A 16,794-nucleotide genomic window follows, 5' to 3' on the forward strand; every position below is an offset into this window, starting at 1 on the left:
AGTTTTATAAATATTAAATGACAGGTGTTTTTATTGTTTTATGCATTTAGGTTAAAGTGAGATATATGCAGCAATATAATCTGAATTATTTTCATATATCTTATTTATCTTTTTTGGGTGCATAAACCAGAAGAGACACTCCTACTTTTCAGCAAGCAATGACTTGAATTTTTTCCAAGTAAATTTGAACTGCAGGTTTCATTGGGAAGGAACTGTGGTATTATAAAACCACAAAATTTCAATACCAGAAAGACAAATGTTTATGTTTTATTGACTCATTATTAGTGATATCCCACATGTCTTTCTGTTGCTTGAAAGGTTTTATTTTTGTGGATTTTAAAAGAAAATTGTTAGAGTGAGGGTCTATGGGCTATTTTCAAGTATAAAAATATTTTTGATATACATAAGGACTTTTTTTAAATTATTGCTTTCAATTTTTTTTTAATAGATAAAGGAGGCAGCAGACATCATTCAGAAGTTGCACCTAATTGCCCAGGAGTTACCTTTTGACAGGCAAGTTTATTTCTCAAGACCTAATTTGGATATGTGTTATAATTTATAGATAAAGTTGTATTTTTCCCTGTATGGGTTTGCTTATTCAACAAGAATTTTTTGAGTACCCCCTTTGTACAACGCATAGTATATAATAGTTAATTGAAAAAATATGGTCTCTTAATACCTACATTGAATGATATACCTTGAAATACTTTCAGTCCTTTATCTTTCTTCTGAAAAGAAATTGCTGAAGGAGAATTTTGTAATTTACTAACGTGATATATTGAATTTTCATTTTTTGGACTTTGATAACCTAGGTGGGAGAGGACAGGGAAAATTAAACATGGAGTTATTCAGCTGTTTTTTCTTATATCTAGATGAGAATTCTTAAACTTCTGGTGTTTTAGACACCTTTGAAAAGCTGATGAAAGCTGTAAAGTTTCTTCAAATAACTCAGATACACACAGATTATTATTTGCAACTTCATGGAATTTTAGACTCTTAGCCTATCCACAGACTCCTTCCTAGGGATATCAGGTTAAAAAACCTTGCTTTAGATGCAAGGCCATAGGGCCATTGCTAAGTCAGGTATTAATGGTTTCATTTTAAAAGAAACTTTATGGAGAAGGAGATTTTTTTTCATGATTTCCTTTAGTCCATAGAATGTCAGACTTTTTAATAAAATCTTGGTAGTAGTAGCTTCCTCATATGAATGTGTGAGAAAAAATAAGTCTTCATGTAACAGACAATATATCTGTTATTACTTTTGGCAGTACTTGGGGATCCTTGGGTACAGGTAGAATATAAATGTATTGCTATACTTAAAGCTTGTGATACAAAGCTTTGTATCCCTACCCCCAAAATATATCTTATTTTATCCCAACTCTGAATCATCATATAGGATTAGCAGTGATGGCCATATCATTTAGCTGTTGCTAATAATAATCTCATATTTTCCCAGCACTATGAATCATGATTTTTTAAATGAATAGTTCTGTTTTATTTATTAAAATAGTATTTTACTAGGGTCAGAAAGATATTCTCATATGTTTTATAAAGAAGCATTAAGTCATGAAAACATAGTTAAATGGGAAAAAATCTTTTGTTATATTCCTACAAATTATTGAAGAGATTTAGCTCATAATTTGTGTTAAAATATACTTTGAGGGGCGCCTGGGTGGCTCAGTCAGTTAAGTGTCTGCCTTCGGCTCAGGTCATGATCCCAGGGTCCCAGGATTGAGCCCATGTCAGGCTCCCTGCTTGGCAGGGAGTCTGCTTCTCCCTCTGCTCCTTTCCTGCTCACTCTGTCTCAAATAAATAAATAAAATCTTTAAAATATATATATATATATATATATATATATATATATATATATATATATAGTTTGAAATAAATTAGAAAAGAAATGGGATCTTCAAAATATAAATATTTTAGTATATTGCTTTATCCTCACCAAGAACTATCATACCCATCTCCTTGATTGATTGATTGATTGATTGATTTTTAAAGTTTATTTAAGTAATCTCTACACCCAACATGGGGCTTGAACTCACAACCCAGAGATCAAGAGCTTCTTGCCATACTGACTGAGCCAGCCAGGCGCTTCATGAGTAATGATTTTGAAAGTCACCAGAAAAACCTCTCTCTATCTCATTTCAGAGTTGGACCATTTACTTAAGTGGGTAAAATGTGTGGCTCACAATAGGTGCTTGATGATTATTGGATAATCTCTCCATCCTATTCTACATATACGTATCTTCTTTCACTTCTCAGTTACATACATCTCTTGCAGTTTTGTTTTAGCCTCTCTACTGAGCCTTGGAATTGAATATATATCCTAATTAGATTTAATTTTTTCAGAAAGATCGTATGGCCTTAAATGCACTCTCTAATCCACCATGACTTTGTTACATCAATTTTGTATAACTCTCTTAAGTTTTTATTACTTTATCTGTCTATGCCATCTCTTTTGCCAGCCACCTTCCTCTCTCCAAACTGATTGCATAGGATCTCTCAACATTAATTTTCCATGATGTACTTTCTCCCTTGATATTTAAGATTTTAAAAAAATTTCTGGTGTATGGTAGTAAGTGATAGTTTCTGAATTTGCAAAGATTGAATGATTAGTTTGTAAGACATGTTGCTGGGTCCTTTTTATGACTTCTTTTTTATTTTTCATATACTTACTTTATCATTGTTTTTCTTTTAAATAACAGTAATGGAATTTTATATGAAAAAATCCCAACAGAAGGGGCAAATAGACAAATATCAAGGAATTTAAAATGTTAGTGAATATGTGTTGAGACAACAGCTCAGTGTTGGGGCTGGTGGAGTTGTTGATGCCTCATATAGAACTTCTCCCTCTTTAAGAAGTTATTGGTTAGTCAATGTGAATTTCATAAATGAAAACCAGCTACCCCATCTGAATTGTCCAAATTCAGTTTTGTTACCTGGGCTGCTTATTGTCAGTACTCTTTCCCTTCTGGCTGGCTTGCTTTCTTCCTTTCTTTCCTTCTCTTTCTTTTTTTTTCTTCCCTCCCTCCCTCCCTCCCTCCCTCCCTCCCTTCCTCCCTTCCTTCCTCACTTCCTCACTTCCTCACTCCCTCCCTCCCTTCCTTCCTTCCTTATGATGACCTTTAGTACAAAGAGTTCCCTTATACCCCCCAGACTCTTTTTCCCCTTTTATTAGCATCTTAGATTACTATGGTACATTTGTCACTACTAATGAATCTTATCATTAATTCTTATCTTTCAGGTTTTCAGAAGTAAAATCCAAAATTGCAAGTAAGTTTTTAATAGTATTTAAAAGTATTTAAAATAGTATTAGTTTTGAATAGATGACAAAAATACTTGCATAAAAGAAAAAAAATAGTAAAAGGAGAGATAGTGGGAACAATGTCATCCTCCCACCCCATCCCTGAGTTTGATTCCTCTTCCTTGAAACAGTCATTACCAATTTCTTGGGTATTCTTCTAGAGTATGCTATGGATATATAAGCATAGGACATAAATCACACACACACACACACACATATATATATACACACACACATATCTATATATGTATCTATATCTATATATATATAGAATTTAGTTTTACTGTCCCCAGTTATTTTAAAATAATTGGCTAGCATATACCATGTGTTTTTAATTTAACAATACATCTTGGAGATTGTTTTATATCCATACATGTGTCTCTAAAATAGGTTCTTTTTCTTAAAAGCCAAGCTCATATGAGCATTTTGGTACCTATATGACTCCTTACATGATTAGTTTTATTCTTTCCAATATTTGGATTATATTTTAAATAGGTCAGTCTAGGCCTCTGGAAAAGCCGCTATATTTGCAGGCAGCCCCCATGGTAACCTGAGTCATGTTTGGGATGCCACTGCATAGAAAGTTCAAAGAGCCACCTGTTTTCCCAGAAGTGTTACATCATGATGACATAGATAGTTGGACTTCCTGGCACTGTTTCTGATTACTATAGATTAGTCCAAAGTCAGATTTTCATTCAGAACATTAGTAGCCTCAATAATGTAGTGAATCGGACACCATAGATTATCTTAAGGTGAGATTTGGTGTTGAATCCACCATTGTTCATGGTAAAGAAATCTGATCTCTAGTAAGGAGTTTTATAGTCCCCTTCACCCTTTCTGTAGCTTTAGGTTTAAGATTTTTTCGTATCTCTATCAGAAATGACATCTAGAAGTTTATCTCAGTCATCTGCTTTTTTAAGTAACAGTGGTGTAAATGGTAATCAGACCACGGGGGTTCAGCTGTTTTACTGGCTGGGAAGATTTTCTTCTCTTGAAAATATAGATTTATATATCATAGTGTATTATAAGGGCTAGATTCACTGCCTATAATCTAATATTGTATTTTTAAGTCTTTAAAAAGAAAGCTAGATCCATAGTCATTATATTTGTAAATAATTCATATGTTTGTAAATAACTTGGATACCTTGAATGTCTCATTGTAGATGAATGACTTTCGTTTTATGTTTAGGTAAATATCATGATTTAGAATGCCAACTGATTCAGGAGTTTACTAGTGCTCAAAGAAGAGGTGAAATCTCCAGAATGAGAGAAGTAGCAGCAGTTTTGCTTCATTTTAAGGTAAATAGTAATTAATAAAAACGAAGTTTTGTTTTCAAGATGGTGGAGATTATATAAATTCTATATACTATAGTCTCTGATTTTATTATAGTTTTGTGACAGTATCACAGTGATAATTTTTATTGTTTTGAACAATTTGAATATACATTTCACATCTCCATAAATGTTAAATTTTAGGTATTTAATATTTTATATTCAATAAATATTAATATTTTATCAGTTAATTTTTATATAGGTTGACATAGAAAAATCATACTATCTTCTTGTTTTTTTAATTATTTTTTCAGTCAAACATGTTATGAAATAGGTCATAAGCAAGAAGATTTAGCCTTAAATATCTGGTAGGATGTAGGAACCAGAGAGTAGATGGAATGTAACTAGTAAAAGATTTAAATTAAATTCAGAGGATCTCAGGTGGTAATACAAAGGAATATTGTCTTCTTGGAATTTCAGTTAGGGAAAGAATCCCTGTATGGCATTGTATTTCTACAAAGAAGGTGCTTAAAGAAATAGTATTTGCTTAGTTTCAGACCACAATGCTATGAAACCAAAGTCAACCACAAGAAAACAAATACATGGAAGGTAAAGAACATCCTACTAAAGAATGAATGGGTCAACCAGGAAATAGAAGAATTAAAAAAATACATGGAAGCAAATGAAAATGAAAACATGACAGTCCAAAACCTTTGGGATGCAGCAAAGCTGGTACTAGGAGGGAAGTATATAGCTATACAGGCCTTCCTCAAGAAGCAAGAAAAGTCTCAAATATACAACCTAACTTTACACCTAAAGGAGCTGAAAAAAGAACAAATGAAGCCTAACTCCAACAGGAGAAGGGAAATAATGAGGATAAGAGCAGAGATAAATGATATAGAAATAAAAAAAATACAGTAGAACAGATCAAAAAAACTAGGAGCTGGTTCTTTGAAAGAATTAACAAAATTAATAAACCCCTAGCCAGACTTATCAAAAAGAAAAGAGAAAGGACCCAAATAAATAAAATCATGAATGAACAAGGAGAGATCACAACCAACACAATAAAAATACAATTATAAGAGAATATTATGAGCTATTATATGCCAACAAATTTGGCAATCTGGAAGAAATGGATAAATTCCTAGAAACATATAAACTACTAAAACTAAAACACGAAGAAATTGAAAACCTGAATAGACCCATAACCAGCAAAGAAATTGAATCAGTAATTAAAAATCTCCCAACAAATGAGTCCAGGGCCAGATGGCTTCCCAGGAGAATTCTCCAACATTTAAAGAAGAATAAATAGCTATTCTTCTGAAACTGTTCCAAAAAATAAAAATGGAAGGAAAACTTCCAAACCTATTCTGTGAGGCCAGCATTACCTTGATCCCAAAACCAGACAAAGACCCTGCTAAAAAGGAGAATTACAGACCAATATCCCTGGTGAATGTGGATGTAGAAATTCTCAACAAGAATGATACTAGCTAATAGAATCCAATAGTCCATTATAAGGATTATTCACCACCACCAAGTGGGATTTATTCCTGGGCTGTAGGGGTGGTTCAATATCTGCAAATCATTGTGATACACCACATTAATAAAAGAAAGGATAAGAGCCATATGATCTTCTAAGTAGATGGAGAAAAAGCATTTGACAAAATACAGCATCTTTTCTTGACAAAACTCAGGAAAGTAGGAATAGATGGAACATACCTAAACATAATAAAGGCCATATATAAAAGACCCACAGCTACTATCATCCTCAATGGGGAAAAACAGAACTTTTCCCCTAAGGTCAGGAACACGACAGGGATGTGTACTCTCATCACTGCTGTTGAACATAGTACTGGAAGTCCTAGCCTCTGCAATCAGACAACAAAAAAAAGCATCCAAATCAGCAAGGAAGAAGTCAGGCTCACACTTCGCAGATGACATGATACTCTATAGAAAACCTGAAAAGACTCCTCCAAAAAACTGCTACAGCTGATACAGAAATTCAGCAATGTCACAGGAAATAAAACTGCAAAGAAGTCTGTTGCTTTTCTATACACCAATAATGAAGCAGCAAAAAGAGGAGTCAAGGAATTGATGCTATTTACAATTGCACCTAGAACCATAAGATACCTAGGAAGAATCCAACCAAAGAATTAAAAGATCTGTACTCTGAAAACTATAGAACACTTGTGGAAGAAATTGAGGAAGACACAAAGAAATGGAAAAACATTCCAGGCTCATGGTTTGGAAGAATAAGCATTGTTAAAATGTCTGTACTACCCAAAGCAATCTGCACATTCAGTGCAATCCCTATCAAAATAACACCAGCATTTTTCACAGAGCTGGAGCAAACAATCCTAAAATTTGTATGGAACCAGAAAAGACCCCAAATAGCCAAAGGAATGTTGAAAAAGAAAACCAAAGCTGGTGGCATCACAAGCTGTATTACAAAGCTGTAATCATCAAGACAGTAGGGTACTGACACAAAAACACATAGATCAATGGAACAGAATAGAGAACCCAGAAATGGACCTACAACTCTGTGGTCAACTAATCTTTGACAAAACAGGAAAGAATATCCAGTGGAAAAAAGACAGTCTCTTCAACAAATGTTGGGAAAATTGGACAGCAAAATGCAGAAGAATGAAACTGGACCACTTTCTTACACCATACACAAAAAAATTCAAAATGGATGAAAGACCTAAATGTGAGAGGAATCCATCAAAATCCTAGAGGAGAACATAGGCAGCAACCTCCTTGACCTATGATGCAGCAACTTCTTATTAAACATGTCTCCAGAGGCAAGGGAAATAAAAACAAAAATGAACTATTGGGACTTCAAGATAAGCTTCTGCATAGCAAAGGAAACAGTCAACAAAACTAAAAGGCAATGAATGGAATGGGAGAAGATATTTGCAAATGACATATCTTATAAAGGGCTAGTATCCAAAATCTGTAAAGAACTTATCAAACTCAATACCAAAAAAAACTCCAAAAAATCCAGTCAAGAAATGGGCAAAAGACATGAACAGACATTTCTCTGGAGAAAACATACAAATGGCTAGCAGACACATGAAAAACGCTCCACATCACTGGGCATCAGGGAAATACAAATCAAAACCACAATGAGATACCGCTTCACACCAGTTAGAATGGCTAAGATTAACAAGTCAGGAAACAACAGGTGTTGCTGAAGATGTGGAGAAAGGGACACTGTTGGTGGGAATGCACACGGGTGCAGCCACTCTGGAAACGGTATGGAGGTTCCTCAGAAAGTTAAAAATAGAACGACCCTATAATTGAGCAGTTGCCCTACTATTTATTTACCCAAAGAATACAAAAACACCGATTCAAAGAGGCACGTGCACCTCGAGGTTGATAACAATGTCCAGAGTAGCCAAAATATGGAAAGAGCCCAGATGTCATTGACTGATGAATGGATAAAAGATGTGGTGTGTATATACAATGGAATATTATTCAGCCATCAAAAAGAATGAAATCTTGTCATTTGCAGTGATGTGGATGGAACTAGAGTGTGTTATGCTAAGCAAAATAAGTCAGGCAGAAAAAGACAAATACCATATGATTTCACTCATGTGGAATTTAAGGAACAAAACAGATGAACACAGGGAAAGGGAAGGAAAAATAAGATAAAAACAGAGGGAGGCAAACCGTAAGAAACTTTTTTTTTTTTTTTAGATTTTATTTGACAGAGAGCGCACAAGCAGGGAGCTGCAGAGGGAGAGGGAAAAGCAGGTTCCCCATTGAGCAGGGAGCCCAACATCGGGCTTGATCCCAGGACCCTGGGATTATGACTTGAGCTCAAGGCAGATGCTTAACCGACTGACCCCCAGGCACCCCAAAAAACTCTTAAGTATAGGGATCAAACAGGGTTGCTGGAGGGGAGGGGGATGGGGTAAATGGGCGATAGGCATTAAGGAGGGCACTTGTTGTAATGAGCACTGGGTGTTACATGCAAGTGATGAATCATTAAATTTCTACCGCTGAAACCAGTAATATGATACATGTTAACTAATTTAAATAAAATCTAAAAGAAAAAATAAATAGACACAAAAAGATATATAAAAAATCTGTTTATGTTTGTATCTGAGTAGGGAAATAGAAGTTATTTTTTAGACTTTTCATTTAAGTAAAATATCTGCATGAGTGTTAAGAATGGCTAAGACGATTATATACTTTGCATTGCTTACTTGTTTTTATGTATGATTTGTTAATGAATACAAATCATTATAGAGAGCTTAATATGACAAATTATTTTTTAAAATATCTGCTAAAATAGATTGAATTTTAAAAGTAAATTTCCAGAATGCTAGTTAAGTACAGCTCTGTTCAGATTCTTACAGGGGAACACAAATGCTTTAAATTCAAGAGAGTAAAGAAGGAAATACATACATGTGTATACATGTATATATACATACATATACCTATGTATGTATATATATAAACCTCTTTTCAAGATTGTGAATCTGTGTGTGTGTGGGAGCATGCATGCACACAAATACGTGTTTAGAGTTGAAGGAGATGGCTAGGTGATCATGGGGCAAAATGACTGTACAGAATTCATACCTCAGTGTTCTTCTTTCATTCTAAAGTCCTGCAAGGATACGAACCAGGTGATCAATTTCATAGAAAGCAACTGGGAGAAGATACTGTATTATTAGTTTTCTACTATTAATTTTATTTAAGTCCAATAACTATTACTATTGGTGATTCATTAGGACATAGACATAGCTTTATTACATACAAGAACTTTTTTATTGAGATTATTACTGTTATAATTATTGTTAAACTAGAACTGTGATGATGTATTTCTTTCTTCTTCGTAGGGTTATTCCCATTGTGTTGATGTTTATATAAAGCAGTGCCAGGAGGTAACATAATAGTATACTTTATTGGATTTTATTTTATTTTATGCTAATTTGTGTTTTTAAAACCATTTAAAAATTACATATTCACTATGTAAAATGCTTCTGTTTAGGGTGCTTATTTGAGAAATGATATATTTGAAGATGCAGCGATACTTTGCCAACGAGTGAACAAACAAGTTGGAGATATCTTTAGTAATCCAGAAACAGTACTGGCTAAACTTATTCAAAATGTATTTGAAGTCAAACTACAGGTAATTTTAAACAATGACTAAATAGTTCTTAAGGCAATATGTGATTTTTTTTTTCCCTCTGTTTTAAAAGTTTTTTAAAAATATAGTTTATTCATGTAATGCCCTTTGGGATAGTAATCTATTCAGTGAAGGGGAGAGGAATGACAGTATCATGCTTTTGTAAAAAATATTGTTCATCAAGAAAAAAAGGTGTTAACCATGATCACTAAGTAACATCAGGGCATATTTGAAATTTATTCCAGCAGCAGTAGTAGTTATAACAGGTTGTAGAGGGGAAACCTCAGATTTTTATTTTTATTGGGTCCTCACTTTGACCAATAGGTGGCATTTGTGAAATTGGGTAAGAATTACAAGTGCAATCTATAGAATTTTTTATAATATGTACTAACATGAAAAGAAAAAACAGTAATTTGATTTACAACCTTGACTCCCATAACACTGTACATTAAAGCAACATTTCCTAACTATGTTTACTACTGGATTAAGCAACATTAAAGAAGTGTTTGTTTTTAAAACACAATTCAGGACTCTTAATATCCTTTAACAGCACTAATATGTATTGTGATTCTCTGAAAACAGGAGTCTAAAATTTTAGAGTAATGCCTGTTAATGTCTCAAGGGACACTAGGGTTACCCAGTCCACAGTTTGGGAAATGCTATTTCTTAAGGAATTGACTATATCAGTATAGCCTCAGGTTTTGTTTTTTAAATGTACTTTATGAGGCAAGATAGGCCAGTTTCAAAAGAAATTTTGAAATTCTTAATACTTATTCCTAAGAGTGCTATAAACAGGTAAATATGAGAAGCATTAAAAATTAAAAACCTGTTTTCTTATTTTTTTATATTGGTATATTTTCTATGCATTGCCTTTTCCATTGTATTTTAATCAGAACAATTCAAGAATGTGGAATAATTTTAGAGAAAAATATATAATTTAATATTTACTTAATTGATAAAATGTTGACTTTTTTTTCAGAGTTTTGTGAAAGACCAGTTAGAAGAATGTAGGAAGTCTGATGCAGAGCAGTATCTCAAAAATCTCTATGATTTATATACAAGGTATGCTTTTAATTACTAGAAAATAGGAAAATAGTAACATCTCAGATTTTCTTTCCTTTTTTTTAAATAGGAAATGAAGTATTCACGTATTTTTGAGTAACAGTTTGTAGATAGTAATATACCTTTTAGCATTAAATGCTTGGTTATATAGACTACTGTTGTACAAAGAGCCGTATTCTTAGCATGTTAACTTAAGGAATTGGATATTATGCTGTATAATCATGTACTTTAATGTAACTTTTTTTACATTAAGACTCAAGAATTTTGTTTCTGGTTTTAATTGTAAGCTAGTTCACTATTTAATTTTTTTCTCTAAGACATAGTATAATTACATTTATCTGGCAGTTAAAACTTTAGAAATTGAGAAAGTCACAAATTCTTTTTTTTTTTTAAAGATTTTATTTATTAGAGAGAGAATGGGAGATAAAGAGCAAGAGAGCTGGAAGAGGGTCAGAGGGAGAAGCAGACTCCCTGCTGATCAGGGAGCCCAATGTGGGACTCGATCCTGGGACTCCAGGATCATGACCTGAGCCAAAGACAGTCGCTTAACCAACTGAGCCACCCAGGTGCCCAAGAAAGTCACAAATTCTTAACAAATGACAATTTCAGCCTTAAGTCTGATATGAAAATTTGCCTTGGGCTTTGTAAATACAAGTGTAACATTTGGAAATATTGTATCAGAAGCTGCTTAGGGAGTTTTTTTTCCCAGTCCTATTGTTGTTCATCAGTGTCATCATTTTGAGAGGACGGTTTTCAAAAGTGACCATAATCAGGCAGTCCATCCCAGCAACATTTATTGTGAGCCTATCTTTAATAATGTAAAACAGAAAATTCAAGTCCATATGGACAAAGACAAAAGAGAATGAACAGAAAGTAGATCTCTCAGTATTCTGACGTGGGGTACCATGTCATGAATGGCATTAGAACATATTGAAGTCATTCTGCCGCTGTTGCCATTTCTAGACTGGTTGGTTGCCTTGGTTTCTTCCCCTAAGTCATCCCTAGGAGATTATCCCTAGTCAGTTTTCTAAGCCACAGTGTTGTTTGTAATATCCCTTCTACTTTATATATAGCCCTATGCAGCTGCTGTCTGTATCCTAAGTGCCTTCCAAGGTTTAAGAAATGGTGGTTTAACATAAGTTATTAAAATCACATTGTAAAAATACATATTCCTTAGTATTGTCACTATACCTGAAATATACATTAATCTTTTTTTCTCCCTTTTCCATGAAAAGAACTACAAACCTTTCCAGCAAATTGATGGAGTTTAACTTAGGTACTGATAAACAGACTTTCTTGTCAAAGCTTATCAAATCCATTTTCATTTCCTATTTGGAGAACTATATTGAGGTGGAGACTGGATATTTGAAAAGCAGAAGTGCTATGATCCTACAGCGCTATTATGACTCAAAAAACCATCAAAAGAGATCCATTGGCACAGGAGGGTGAGTGTTTCTGTTAAATGTTATAGTTAAAACTAAAGATTTTAAGAACTTTATCATATTTGGACAAAATTGTCAAATATTGACAGTGAATTTTCTGTGAAGACCTCATTTAACCCAGCTTATTTACACCATTGATCAAATCCTGTCTCTTGAACAACATGTTGAAATGACCTAACATAATGTAATTAAAATGTAAAGCAGAATACCAGCACTATAAAGAGTTCTATAGTCTCCTTTTTTTTTTCCAGCCTGGGTAAATTATTCCGGGTTATTAACTAGGAAGCACATCATTTTTTGTTGTTGCAGGTGTGGGAAAAAATAGCAAATAGTTTACAGTTTAGGTGCCCTGAGCTTTTTAATGACTTGGGCATAAAATTATTTAATTAATACCTTAAAACCTGTGATTATTCACATACTAGAAGAAAATGATTTGCTATAGGATTGGTGGCATCTGTTATCCAGATCTCAACTGTCTGGAACCAGTTTGATTCTAGAATGAAGCAGAATGACTTATGCAGAGCCATATAATTAGAGTACAGAGTACACTCGAATCAGTTTCTTGTTTTCCGGTTTGTTATATACTAAATAGTGATCAGGGAGAGGTTATAATTAGGAATAAGAAGTGACATCTGAAAGGCAGCAGCAAGTAAGGGAAGAGAAAAACTAAAGAACAATCATGAGAATTAAAAAAAAAAATAGTTGGGGTGTGTGGCTGGCTCAGTCAGTGGAGTATGCAATTCTTGATGTCAGGATTGTAAGTTCGAGCCCCATGTTGGGGTAGAGATTAATTAAAAAAAAAAAATCTTTAAAGATTTTATTTGTTTATTTGAGAGCAAGAGAATGAGAGAGAGCATGAGCAGGGAGAGGATCAGAGGGAGGAGGGAGAAGCAGGCTCCCCACTGAGCAGGGATCCTGGTGTGGGGCTTGATCCCGGGACTCCGGGATCCTGACCTGAGCTGAAGGCAGATGCTTAACCAACTGAGCCACCCGGGCACCCCAAAAATAGAATCTTAAAAAAAAAGAAGTTCATAGTGGTCTAGAGCTAGGTATTCTAGGAGCAAAAGAAATCCAGCCTTCTAAAGATACCACCATAAAATAAATGTTCAAAGTAACCCTCAGTCATTAAGAAAAGCTAAATTATGTTTAATATATCTTGTTTAATAATGATAAAGAAATGTGCAGTATGCTCAACTGGTTAAATATATTTAAAAAGCACTAAATTTTTAAAGTTTATTTTAAGCAGGACCATTTAGTTATATTAACTTATTTGGAATAGTCCACTTCATAAGGAAACCAAACAAGAAATTTTTGGCTACTGAGTCAGAATTATAGAGCTGAAAGAGACTTTAAAGGTCACAACTCCAAATATACTCATTTTTCAGTTGAAAATCTTATGTTTAGAGATTAAAGCTTATTTCACTTTACAGAACTAATTATTGGAATTAGAACCTTTAGGTCTGGCAATTAGTCCATTTTTCTCTGTTGATATATACTAAGTTGAAGACTACTTGAAATTGAAATGTGTGTATAGTAAAGTGTTCTCTTTTCATTTGTTGTTATGATGCATTAGTATTCAGGATTTGAAAGAGAGAATTAGACAACGTACCAACTTACCACTGGGGCCAAGTATCGATACTCATGGGGAAACTTTCCTATCTCAAGAAGTGGTGGTTAATCTTTTACAAGAAACCAAACAAGCCTTTGAAAGATGTCATAGGGTAAGAGTAGTTATAAATTTATTTTATTTAAATGGTTGTGTTTTTTAATCTTTGCCTTGTTTATAGTAAGATATAAATCTGCTCTCTGGTTAGGAACAACTATTTTTTGTAATAAAAAATGATAGAGGTTTTGTTTTGGAGAACAGATTTAAAAGTGTATTTTAATATAATTTCAAAAGTTGAACATACCAAATTTTTCTTCTGTACGATATATTAAATCAAGATATGAAAGGGAGGTTTAAAGCCATCTCATAAAGAAATAGAGCATTAGGGAAAGAAGGATGTCTTAAGAACCCAGATATCAAAGGAAAAGTTGACTCCATTAAAATTTAGAATTTCTTTCCACCAAACACACTTTAACAAAGGAAACAGCTAAGTCACAGTCTGCAAGAAGATATTTGTAACCAATATTACTAGCAGAAGATTATGTAAAACAAATAATAGTGGCAAATAATTGTATAGCATTTACTATGTTCCAAAGCACTTTAGATATACATCAGCTCCTTTAATCATTGTAACAACCTTGTGAGGTTTTTATTCCATTTTACAGATGAAGAAACTGAGATACATACTTCTTAAGCAGTAGAACTGAGAGTTGAGGCAGTCTTAATTTTTTTATTTGTATTGATATATATGTCTATTTTATATTGATAGACAGTAAATCAGTATAAATTATACATATAAATATAAATCAATAGAAAACAAAGACTAATAAACACACATAGTGGGTTCTCAGTAAATAAACTGTCATCTGACTCCATTATATGTGATAGCCAAGAGTGAGGTCTCTGGAGTCAGCCAGAGGTGGACTCAAAACCTGGCTCGACCACTAAACATGTAAACAAATAACAGAAAATGTAAATTACCAATAAGATACTCAGTCTCACTAATAGGAAAATGAAACTTAAAACGGGAAAATACTGTCTCAGTCTGCAAAAATTAAGTCTGATGATAGTAAGGATGTGGAGCAATATAAATTTTCCTACACTACCAGTGGAAGTAAAAATTGGTGTAGTTTGGATAGTAACTTGGAATTCATTAGAGAAACTCATAGGTCTACATGCCATGTCTAACATCATAGCAGCATTGTTTATCATGGTGAAAAATTAGAAGCAAATTAAGTGTGCCTCGAAAAGAGAATTGATAAATTGACATTGTTCATACACTAGAAAACTGTACAACAATTTAAATGACTAGAGTATCAACATGTATCAACAAAAAAAATCTCAAAAATACAGTGTTGAGTGAAAAGAACAAGATGGGGAAAAGATATATTCAGTATAATACCACTAGATAAAGTTTTAAAAAGTAGAAGAATACCCTTATATTGTTTAGGGATATGCACAAGCATGAGCATGATAGATTCAGGGTAGTGTTTGCCATTGACGGAGGAGTACCTAAGGGACTTTATCCATATGTAGGACTCCCCTTACCCCCCCAAAAGAAAAAAAAATCTAAAGTACATTTGGAAAAAATGTTAAGATATGACACATTTGGGGGCGCCTGGGTGGCTCAGTCGTTAAGCGTCTGCCTTTGGCTCAGGTCATGATCCCAGGGTCCTGGGATCGAGCCCCGCATCAGGCTCCCTGCTCTGCAGGAAGCCTGCTTCTCCCTCTCCCACTCCCCCTGCTTGTGTTCCCTCTCTTGCTGTGTCTCTCTCTGTCAAATGGATAAATAAAATCTTAAAAAAAAAAAAAAAGATATGACACATGTGGGTGGGTGATGGGTATATTTGGTAAATTATTATCTCTAGTTTTCTGAATGCTGGAAATATGTTAAAATATTTCTAAAGATCGTTGAACCTGAAGCTGTCAACATTATGTTGTTTGAATCATAGTAACTAGCTCAGTGTCCTGACCTTTTGTCTGGAAAGTTACAAGATAGAAATTCAGTTGAAGTTCACAATCTGATCCAAGAAACATGTGTTTACTTTGTACCAGCTGCTATGTTAGGCACTGAGAATATAAAAATAAGACATATATATTACTTTTGAATAGTGTGGAGAAAGGAGGTAGACATATAAACTTATAGTACAAAATAGGTATACCCTGCTGGGACCAAAGACAGTGCAACCAGCTCTGCCTGGTTAAAGAATTGAGGAAGAGTATTTATTTGAAAAGGTTTCAAAAAGAAGGGGACTTTTTAAACCTGAGTCTTAAAGCTACATAGGATATCTTCAAGAAGGTGATTTCTTGCAGAGAATAGTACATGTAAAAAGTAATATACAAAGATCAGATGTGCAGCATAAAATGCTTGAAATAAAAATGTACATGGGAGAGTAATGAGAAAGGAAATTGCAAAGGTAAACAGAAACTCTTTGTACACCATGGTTAGAAATTTAGACTTGACCTTGTAAGATGATGATGCAAACTTTAAAGGATTATTTAAAAAGGGCAGTGTAATGAGCAGATTGGTACTTTTTTTCCTTTTTAAAAAAATAACTTTGAGATACTTTTGACATTCCGTAAACTGCATATATTTAAACTGCACAATTTCATAACTTTGATGAGTTATGTCTACATTTCTGAAACTACAACTTCAGTCAGGATAATGAACTGACCCATCACCTCAAAAAGTTTCCTTTTGTCCTTTTATAATCCCCCTTTCCTCTCCCTTCACTTCTATCCTCAGAGAACCACTGATCAGCTTTATGTCACTATAGATTTGTTTTCAAAAAGAAGGCAACATTTGAGGACTGAGTCTTGAAAGCTAAATAGGATGTCTTTAAGAGGTTCATTAATTTTCTAGAATTTTTTATAAATAGTGTATGGTATGTTATAATATGTACATGTGTTTCTGGCTTCTTTCACTCAGCATGATTATTTAGAAATTCATCCATGTTGTTGAGTG

The 16,794-nt window shown here is 33.7% G+C and overlaps 1 protein-coding gene across 2 annotated transcripts in view; it reads left to right on the forward strand.

The window, feature by feature from the left end:
* The window catches only part of EXOC5 (exocyst complex component 5), a 59,501-nt gene that overhangs the window by 22,952 nt on the left and 19,755 nt on the right, over nt 1-16,794 (forward strand). For both annotated transcript variants that reach the window (XM_027572118.2, XM_027572119.1), the window contains exons 5-12: nt 449-513; nt 3,251-3,279; nt 4,500-4,609; nt 9,430-9,474; nt 9,582-9,722; nt 10,699-10,781; nt 12,017-12,226; nt 13,797-13,944. In XM_027572118.2, coding sequence (XP_027427919.1) covers nt 449-513; nt 3,251-3,279; nt 4,500-4,609; nt 9,430-9,474; nt 9,582-9,722; nt 10,699-10,781; nt 12,017-12,226; nt 13,797-13,944 — 831 coding nt within the window. The remainder of the gene's footprint in view (nt 1-448; nt 514-3,250; nt 3,280-4,499; nt 4,610-9,429; nt 9,475-9,581; nt 9,723-10,698; nt 10,782-12,016; nt 12,227-13,796; nt 13,945-16,794) is intronic.

This window comes from Zalophus californianus, chromosome 6 (assembly GCF_009762305.2).
Source record: "Zalophus californianus isolate mZalCal1 chromosome 6, mZalCal1.pri.v2, whole genome shotgun sequence".
Classification (NCBI taxonomy): domain Eukaryota; kingdom Metazoa; phylum Chordata; class Mammalia; order Carnivora; family Otariidae; genus Zalophus; species Zalophus californianus.